We start from the raw sequence: 10,511 nt of genomic DNA, 5'->3' as shown, positions 1-10,511 counted from the left end.
TTGCTATCTTTATTTGAAAAGCAGGAATATAAAATGGGCTGGCTCCTATGCTTACATTCCTGCTTTTTCAAATAAAGATAGCAAGAGAATGAAGAGAAAAATTGTTGTATAACCACCAGTCCTAAAGGAAGCTAGTGCCCGGGCAGTTGCCTGGTTGCCCCATCCCTTAAAACAGCCCTGAAAATATGCATCATACCATTTGTGTAATGAATTAATATACGTGTACAAGAAAAACAACTTTCCATAAGTGCTTTATTAAATGTTACATTATTCAGTTCTGCTGTAAAAGTTTTGTTTTCTGCATCTTTCACGGATAGAAGAGAACTATCTACTGGTAGATTGTGATATATTGTAGCAGACTTTCATAGTTGTAAAGCAAAGCATATAAATGTATATGTTGCTGAAAAAATCCAAAGACGATAATATAAAAAGAAGTAAATAATGCTTACTAAACTTAAAGGGACATGCAACCCCAAACATGTATTTCATGATTTAGATAGATAATACAATTTTAAACAACTTTCCAATTTACTTCTATTATTTCATTTGCTTTATTCTCTTGTTATCCTTTGCTGAAATGTTTATCTATGAAGACTCAGGAGCAGCAAAGAACCTAGGTTATAGCTGCTGATTGGTGACTAAATATGTAAACCGATTGTCATTGGCTCACCAATTTGTTCAGTTAGAAATCAATAGTGCATTGCTGCTCCTTCAACAAATGATACCAAGAGAATGAAGCACATTTGTAAATAGAAGTAAATTAGAAATTTGTTTAAAATTGTATGTTCTAGCTAAACCATGAAAGAAAAATTTTGGGTTACATGTCCCTTTAAGCAGTGTAACATTAAGTTATTTTTTATTTCAAGGGGAATTGACTCTTCCATAAAACATTATGGTTTTAGTGGGTTTATGGTTTATAAAAAACAGGAAAGGATGATCTGCAGTAAATTCAATGCGCATTGGCATACTGGTCAAAGCTATTCCAATCCCAGTTGCGGCCGCAGCTTCGGTTCCCTCTTCATTTACATCTGCGTAGGTCTTGTGAACAACCTTTGACACCTGCAGGTTTTTCTGTGAGGAAATGTTGCTTAAATCTGCATTTGAAGTAAAAAGATCCGCCATTCCCATGGCAGAAAGTGTTTCCTTAAGGTCATAGGTCTCCTCAACTTTGAATTTTGGAATTTGCACCTCAACTTTTTGCTCTCTCATATTTGTAGATTTTAAGATGCTTGTTAATTTGTCATGCGTCATGTCCTTTTCAAGCTGAAAAACAAACCCAGTCACAACAAAAAATACATTAGTGTCCTGTTCAAAAATATTATAGAATGTCAAAAAACTATTTAACAAATCAGATGTTTTTATAAAAGACCTTTCCGTTATATGACTTCTTAAAGGGACAGCAAAGTCAAATTAATTGTTCATGATTCAGACAGAACATGCAATTTTAAACAACCTTTCAATTTACTTATATTATCAAATTGTCTTTGTTCTTTTTCTATCCTTTGTTGAAAAGTAAAGCTAGGTTGGTTGAGCTTAAAGGGACAGTAAACCTAAAAAATAATGTTATATAATTCTGCACATAGTGCAGAATTATATAACATTATTTTAGTGCTATCGTTATAAAAGCTTTTTTTCCATTTTAATTTTTTTTAAAATATGCCGGTTTACAGACCCGCTCCCTGCTCTCTGCTGAGCGGGTCTGTTTTTTTACATAGCGCATCGGGCCAGCTATATAGTCACAGCCCGGCCCGACCGCGCCATAAGACTAAGTGCAGCTCGCTCCTGCTCTGTCTGACAGCAGGAGCGAGCTGCACTTAATGTTATGGCGCGGTCGGGCCGGGCTGTGACTATATAGCTGGCCCGATGCGCTGAGTAAAAAAAACAGACCCGCTCAGCAGAGAGCAGAGAGCGGGTCTGTAAAACCAGCATATTTTTAAAAAATTCAAATGGAAGAAAAGCTTTTATAACGATAGCACTAAAATAATGTTATATAATTCTGCACTATGTGCAGAATTATATAGCATTATTTTTTAGGTTTACTGATACTTTAAGAGTGTGTACGTTTCTTTAGCAGTCTATGGCATCAATATTTGCAATTATGTATAACATTGTTATAAACATTGTTGCAAACACTGCTGCCGGAAAGTTAAGGACATGCGCAAGCTCCCCTAGGATTGCACTTTAAAAAGGATTAAGAGTGGAGCGCTATTGTTTGCGTACAAGCGATATTGGGTTTTCGAGGCTATTTAACCGCAAGTTAAATTCTTCTTATTACAAGTTGAAAGTAAATGCTAACATGTCAGCGCAATCTCGATTTATGCTAGAATGATTATCGCAACCTCAGAGCTCTGGTTAACTGCTATGCAAGTAAAAAAAGTGTCACAAAACGCATTAAAAATACATTTAAAACTATGGTTACACTCATAATAACAAAAAGAGGCTGCTTGGGGGGTAACTAGCCATAGAACAAGCTATGGTGCTATTGTTCATTCGCGGGTTGAGCGCTTTGCTCTTTTTATTTATGTAAATTATGAACACGAGGGAAGTTTCCCTAAGGATGAAGCAGGTAACAAGATGTGGACCAGTTGCTCAGTGTGCCTAGAGGGATATGGCTGCACCTCACTGACGAGACCACACTAGGCCGAAATGTACGTCTTGGGTCTTGCCGTTTCTCTTGTTCAGAGAGGGATTCCATGGTATTTCGGGACTGAACTACACTGTTTAGTCAGGGTCATACTGATAAACTACAGGCATGTTGACAAAAAGAGTCTGCTCCTAGGGTGGTAACTGGCCATAGAACAAGCTATTATGCTATTGTTCATTCCCAGGTTGAGCACTTCTCTCTTTTAATTTACACTATCTAATAAAAGTATCTAAAAAAACTGGTTAAAAAAATGCAATAAAAAGCTATAAGGGCTCGAAGATATTAGGTTTGAGGTGTTAGCAAAAAAAAAGGACTGCAAATGGCTTTAACATTGAGATACATACAGTACATACATACACATGTCTAAAGATATATATGTATGTGTGTGGCTATATATATATATATATATATATATATATGTGTGTGTATGTGTGTGTACATATGTATTTAGATGTGTATTTTTGTTTTTAAAGACATATGTACACATATAAACATATACATACATATATAGACACACACACATATATATATATATATATATATATATATATATATGTGTGTGCATTGGAGCCATTTGCAGTCAAGTAGATAAAACTATGAAAAAAGATATTTATGCAATATTCACATTTAGTAAAGTGTTATTGGCCTCTATTTAAGAAAGTCTGGCGGACCTGATCCGACAATGCGGATCAGGTCCGCCAGACCTTGCTGAATACGGAGAGGAATACGCTCTCCGTGTTCAGCATTGCACCAGCAGCTCACAAGAGCTGCTGGTGCAACGCCGCCCCCTGCAGACTTGCGGCCAATGGGCCGCCAGCAGGGGGGTGTCAATCAACCCTATCATACTCGATCGGGTGGATTTCCGGTGATGTCTGTCCATCTGCTCAGAGCAGGCGGACAGGTTATGGAGCAGCGGTCTTTGTTTCCACTGCTTCATAACTGCTTGATAGATAGGCCCCATAGTATGCATTTACTGTAAATATTTCAACATTCCATTGTTCTGCACAGAATATGTTCAATGTAATTTAATATATATATATATATATATATATATATATATATATATATATATATATATATATATATAAATCTGTATATATCTATACCTATATATATAATCATGTGTGTGTATGTATATATATATATAAAGGCCAAGTGTGTTTGTCCGAAGCTGTCATGCACAGTAGAAACAGCACGAGGACAAACACACCTGGCCTTTGAGTCCCTACCTGATCTGCGGCAGAAGTGGGCATGGCCGGACGTGAAGTAGGCATGACCGGACGCAAAGTGCAGTGAAAGGGGCGTGGCCGGGTGTAAATGGGGCGTGGCCGGGCGCAGTCGCTCACGCAAGATAGAGGGGATAGGGGGAGAGAGAGCACAAAAGAGAGGGGGGGAGAGAGCACAAAAGAGAGGGGGGGAGAGCACAAAAGAGAGGGGGGGAGAGAGCACAAAAGAGAGGGGGGGGAGAGAGCACAAAAGAGAGGGGGGGGAGAGAGCACAAAAGAGAGGGGGGAGAGAGAGCACAAAAGAGGGGGGGGAGAGAGCACTAAAGAGAGGGGAGAGAGCACAAAAGAGAGGGGGGGAGAGAGCACAAAAGAGAGGGGGGAAAGAGCACAAAAGAGAGGGGTGGAGAGAGCACAAAAGTTAGGGGGGGGGAGAGAGCACAAAAGAGAGGGGGGGGAGAGAGCTCAAAAGAGGGGTGGGAGAGAGCACAAAAGAGACGGGGGGAGAGAGCACAAAAGAGAGGGCTAGAGAGCACAAAAGAGAGGGGGGGAGAGAGCACAAAAGAGAGGGGGGAGAGAGCACAAAAGAGAGGGGGGAGAGAGCACAAAAGAGAGGGGGGGGAGAGCACAAAAGAGAGGGGGGGAGAGCACAAAAGAGAGGGGGGGAGAGAGCACAAAAGAGAGGGGAGGAGTGAGCACAAAAGAGAGGGGGGAGAGAGCACAAAAGAGAGCGGGGAGAGCACAAAAGAGAGGGGAGAGAGAGAGAGCGCAAAAGAGAGGGGGGGAAAGAGAAAGCGCAAAAGAGAGGGGGAGAGAGAGAGCACAAAAGAGAGGGGAGAGAGCGCAAAAGAGGGGGGGGAAAGCACAAAAGAGAGGGGGAGAGAGAGCGCAAAAGAGTGGTGAGAGAGAGAGCGCAAAAGAGAGGGGGGAGAGAGAGAGCTCAAAAGAGAGGGGGAGAGAGCGCAAAAGAGAGGAGGGAGAGAGCGCAAAAGAGAGGGGGGGAGAAAGAGAGCACAAAACAGAGGGGGGAAGAGCACAAAAGAGAGGGAGAGAGAGCAAAAGAGAGGGGGGAGAGAGCGTAAAAGAGAGGATGGAGAGAGAGCGCAAAAGAAAGGGGGGAGAGAGAGCGCAAAAGAGAGGGGGAGAGAGCACAAAAGAGAGGGGGAGAGAGAGCAAAAGAGGGGGGAGAGAGCGCAAAAGAGAGGGGGAGAGAGAGCACAAAATAGAGGGGGGAGAGAGTGCAAAAGAGAGGGGGGGAGAGAGAGAGCTCAAAAGAGAGGGGGAGAGAGCACAAAAGAGAGGGGAGAGAGCGCAAAAGAGAGGGGGGGAGAAAGAGAGCGCAAAAGAGAGGGGGAGAGAGAGAGCACAAAAGAGAGGGGAAGAGAGTGGAATAGAGGGGGGAGAGAGCACAAAAGAGGAGGGAGAGAGCGCAAAAGAAAGGGGGGAGAGAGAGCACAAAAGAGAGGGAGGAGAGAGCACAAAAGAGAGGGGGAGAGAGAGAGCTCAAAAGAGAGGGGGAGAGAGCCCAAAAAAAAAGAAAGAGAGCACAAAACAGAGGGGGGAAGAGCACAAAAGAGAGGGAGAGAGAGCAAAAGAGAGGGGGGAGAGAGCGTAAAAGAGAGGATGGAGAGAGAGCGCAAAAGAAAGGGGGGAGAGAGAGCGCAAAAGAGAGGGGGAGAGAGAGAGCACAAAAGAGAGGGGGGAGAGAGAGCAAAAGAGGGGGGAGAGAGTGCAAAAGAGAGGGGGGAGAGAGCGCAAAAGAGTGGGGGGAGAAAGAGAGCGCAAAACAGAGGGGGGAAGAGTACAAAAGAGAGGGGGAGAGAGAGAGCACAAAAGAGAGGGGGGGAGAGCGCAAAAGAGGGGGGAGAAAGCGCAAAAGAGAGGGGGGAGAGAGCGCAAAAGAGAGGGGGGAGAGAGCGCAAAAGAGAGGGAGGGAGAGAGCGCAAAAGAGAGGGGCGAGAGAGCGCAAAAGAGAGGGGGGGAGAGGGCGCAAAAGAGAGGGGGAGAGAGAGCGCAAAAGAAAGGGGGGAGAGAGAGTGCAAAAGAGAGGGGGGGGAGAGCTCAAAAGAGAGGGGGGAGAGAGCGCAAAAGAGAGGGGGGGGAGAGAGAGAGCTCAAAAGAGAGGGGAGAGAGCGCAAAAGAGAGGGGAGAGAGCGCAAAAGAGAGGGGGGAGAAAGAGAGTGCAAAAGAGAGGGGGAGAGAGAGAGCACAAAAGAGAGGGGGAGAGAGCATAAAAGAGGGGGAGAGAGCGCAAAAGAGGGGGGGAGAGAGCGCAAAAGAAAGGGGGGAGAGAGAGCGCAAAAGAAGGGGGGAGAGAGCTCAAAAAGAGAGGGGGAGAGAGAGAGCGCAAAAGAGAGGGGGAGAGAGAGAGCGCAAAAGAGAGGGGAGAGAGAGCGCAAAAGAGAGGGGGAAGAGAAAGAGCGCAAAAGAGAGGGAGGAGAGAGAGCAAAAGAGAGGGGGAGGGAGAGAGCGCAAGGGGTGGGGCCAGTGTACTGCAAAAGATGGCCCGTGTGAACGGGCTTTAGGACTAGTATATATATAAATGCATATATAAATAAAACATATTCTGCTATGTGCAGAACATTGGATTATGAAATATGCAATATTATCTTCTTATGTTGCACTTTTAAATAACCGTGATTGTCTACTTTTTACTGTAACATTGTAATTTCAAGAGCATTTTACTAATCTCTGAGTGCAAACAAATTACTTTTAACGGTTTTAACATGCAAATACGAGAGCAAACTACAGCTACACATGATATTATAATAATTGTTAAAAACCATAAAGGGTTGTTTATTCTTTTTATGTGTGTTTTTGATCTTTCTTATATGTCTCTAAATCCCACTCATAGAGGCAGGCTGCTCTTTGTGAAAACAAAAAATAGTTTATACCGTGTTTGTGTTTTGTTTTTTATTCTAAAGGATTAATTCTCTAAAGCTCTCTGATCTGGTGAGATTATCTAGTGTTGTCAGTACTGCAAGATGCCTCAAATAATAGTGGCACATTTTAGCTTGAGAGTGGGTCATCTCACTATGCAGGTTTCTGGATGTGAAGGGAAGACACATACATTACAATATAGTGCTAAAAAATAATTTTCATGATTTCTCTCCCTGCCAGCAAGTTTGTGGGTCCTAAGGATACAATTATCTAAAGATATCTGGACTTTCTCTTAGACCTCTATGGTCTCTGGAATTATCTAATAAATCTAGCCAGTACTATGAAGCATCTGCTGGAGTTCTCTAAATAGTGTGCAACAGTGGATTCTATATATATTTAAAAAAAAATGCAAAAAAATAATATATATTTAAAGGGACATGAAACTCAAAGATTTTCTTTCATGATTTAGATAGAACAACTTTTCAATGTACTTCTATTTCACATTTGTTTTGTTCTCTTGGTATCCTTTGTTAAAGGAGCAGCAATGCATTACTGTGAGATAGCTGTACACATAAGGTGAGCAAATGACATGAGTCATATATGAGCAGCCACTAATCAGCAGCTAGCTCTCAGTAGTACTTTGCTGCTTTCGTTTTCAACAAAGGATTGCAAGAGAATGAAGAAAAATAGATAATAGAAGCAAATTGGAGTTATTTAAAATCACATGCTCTATCTGAATCATGAAAGAACAAATTTGGGTTTTATATCCCTTTTTAATGCACAGAGTGAAAATTATGATAAAACTACAATGCACATGAAAAATGTTGTGAAATTCTTTATTGTAAAAATAGATTTCCTGCCTAGGCTGGTGGGATAAACTGGAGCAACAAATGGGCGCAGCTACAAATTCTCTGCAAGGTCTCTGCATATTCTGTAAACATTTTCCCCTGCAAATTGTTCTGCTTTATCTTGAAAACTGAAAGGTAGTTAGATATGCAAAATACTTATTACCCTTATAGAGAAACACATGCATATGAAAATAGAGGCAATTGTAAGATAATATAGACTGAAAACAGGGCAATCTGATTTGTACTGGCTGCAGGATTTCATTTTGCCAATATCCTCCCCCTACTCCTGCTAATTTTGCTCTCCCCAGCAATGCTTCCCATCCAATGAATTCTGTTACTTTCTATGGGAGGCATCACACAATGTTATTGCTATACTTGTGGCAGATGGTTTCACACACTATTAGCACAACCTTTGCTGTATCCTGTTTGATTAAGTCTAGATTGTCTCCTCTAAAAAGGAAAATTGTGGGTTGAGATGACCATTAAAAAAACAACTGCAGTAAAACAAGGTGTTAATTTGTTCTAATAATGTTAGACTCTACTGATATATTGATCTATGTTAATCTATTAAAAGACCACAACATTTTTTTTTAATTACTGTACTTTTATGAGAAACAGAAACATTTACAAGGCAGAGGGTGTTATTACCTTTTCCAGTCCCTCAATCTCATCTGGCAATACTATGTACATGCTAAAGTTTCCTTCATAAACAAGCTCCAGCATCTTGCATTTCAGATCAGGCAGAGAACCAAGATAAAACTTGTCAGATTTATACATCATCTTCACGGTTTTATTTTCATTCTAAAAGAACAATAATATTAGGTATCAGCACATTTCTTTACTTTATGCTTATTCTGTTTTCATTTTGTGTTTTTTTGTTTCTGTTTTGTGTCATGTCAGATATTTATGGCCTTTAGGCTTCTACTATCTGAAGTAATTTGTAACAATACAACTGGTGATCATTAGAATCAACAATATGAAGGGATTGTACAGTGGATGACCATGGTTGTGGTTACAGGCAGATGTGAAAAAGGTTTGGGTGTAAGAGTGCAAACATCTCTAATAAATTAGTTTTATACTTAAACTGATGGAATGTTTGACAGAGCTACAAAATAATTCCATAGGACAAGAGCAACAAGTAGAAAACATGTAGGTACAAGTACTAGAAGGCAATGATAGGGTTTGAGAGAAGTACAGCAAAGAAGCTGTCAAGGAGAGCGTTTGGAGACTATGGACCTGTGATCTAAAGCTCTCCACTCTCCACCTCAGCCCAATAGGGGTGCAAAATAGAACCGCCACTGCGTCTCACCATTTCCACCGACCTACCGAAGGGGTAAAAAGGTCAGATAGGTATACCTTACTAACTTTTTACTGTTAACACAGGCTCCCTATAGCTGTATCTCAATTGACAATACTTAAGGCAACAGCCATCGCCTCAAATATATTATATCCCTTTTATTTTTCATTTTTTTGTTCCTCATATGAATTTTTATATGAACTATTTATGATCTTTTATTTTGGAAAGGACACTCACTTTTTGATTGCTGTTGATCTTTTGTTTTTTTAGCCCAATTCCGATTTTACATTGTAATTGTATTTGTTATTAGCGTATATAGGTTGGCCAACTTACTGTATTTTTAATTTTTAATTTCTATGTTTTATGATATATGGTTTACATCTCAAACATATTTGTGTAACATCAAAACTCTTTTTACATATTGAGTGTAGTCTGCATAAGACAGTTAGAAACACGTCACTACTACTAAAAGTTGATACAACTAATAAAATTATTGTTTTAATAAGAAACTTATTCGTTACAGACAATTCTATACTTATCTCCAATGGGTATTAGCTATTTTAGTGCTCTTTTTTTTTTTTTTAAAACTCTTTCACTCTCTAACCATTTTCAGCACTCAGAATGTTGTCTTCTTTTTTCTGGATCTATTGTACTTGTTTCTGGATACATGTGTATATATAAGAGTTTATTAAACAGCTTGCTAAATATTTGTTTATTTTAAAATGCATTTATATTGAATTAGTTTAATTGGGAAAATTCAGTGTGTCCCTTCTGTGAAATCTTTGGACACACCTGTTTTAGACCAAGGTTGTACTAAAATGGTTAAATGATAAAAATAATAATAATAATAAACATATTGACATTTTATTCTACATTCTATGGGCTCCGTTTATAGGTTGGGCGGAAATTATTTGCTACCGAGAATCATGTTCAATGGACCTTGCTGCAAGCAGACAGCATACACTACTGTCCGCATCTAACATTGTACAAGCCTTGCACGAGCAATGCTTGTGCAATTCCGGCCCCTGCTCGCTGACAGCAAATTGGCCGCAAGCAGGGGCTGTCAATCACCCCGATCAGATTGGGATGGTTGCAAATCACCAACTAAGTGGCGGACAGGTTAAGCAGCATCGGTCTTAGACTGCAGCTACTTAACTATCATTTCAGGCGAGCCTCAAATGCCAGCAGCTATTACTGCTTGGTTTATGGAGTTTTGTGTCTTTTAACTTTCAGCAAGAAATGCAAATCTGTGAAATTAGTTTTTTCCATCCAATTTTGTTTAACGTATAGCTTTTTATATATAATATATTAGTTCACACAAACTATTATTAACTTTCTGATAACAATTCAGTAGAACAAACCTTTTTCAGATGGAAAGGTGCGTCTCTTGTTGATTCTTTATCAAATAGTTTCATCCATTTTCCCTTAAAGTACACTGCATTTACCAAGACTAATGCAGTATCAACACCAATGGTTTTTGCAGCAAACAATTCCTTGATTTTATCTGGCAAGACAAAAAATATAGATATGGATTTGTTCGGTATGTTTATACTTTCCACTCTGTGAAACAAACAAGAAAAAAATCTTCATACAACATGTAAATCTAATAGAGTTTCAAA

At 40.1% G+C, this 10,511-nt stretch overlaps 1 protein-coding gene across 1 annotated transcript in view; it reads right to left on the bottom strand.

Moving 5' to 3' along the window:
- Positions 1-235: 235 nt before the first annotated feature.
- Positions 236-10,511, bottom strand: part of LOC128660693 (ovalbumin-related protein X) — a 68,185-nt gene continuing 57,909 nt past the window's right edge. The window contains exons 7-9 of the mRNA XM_053714649.1: positions 10,254-10,396; positions 8,244-8,396; positions 236-1,263 (exon numbers count right to left, since the gene is read on the bottom strand). Of these exons, the coding sequence (XP_053570624.1) occupies positions 862-1,263; positions 8,244-8,396; positions 10,254-10,396 (698 nt within the window). The 3' untranslated portion in view covers positions 236-861. The remainder of the gene's footprint in view (positions 1,264-8,243; positions 8,397-10,253; positions 10,397-10,511) is intronic.

This window comes from Bombina bombina, chromosome 5 (genome assembly GCF_027579735.1).
Source record: "Bombina bombina isolate aBomBom1 chromosome 5, aBomBom1.pri, whole genome shotgun sequence".
NCBI classification, from domain to species: domain Eukaryota; kingdom Metazoa; phylum Chordata; class Amphibia; order Anura; family Bombinatoridae; genus Bombina; species Bombina bombina.
The sequence above is the reverse complement of the archived record's forward strand: the minus strand, read 5'-3'. Positions and strand labels throughout refer to the sequence as shown.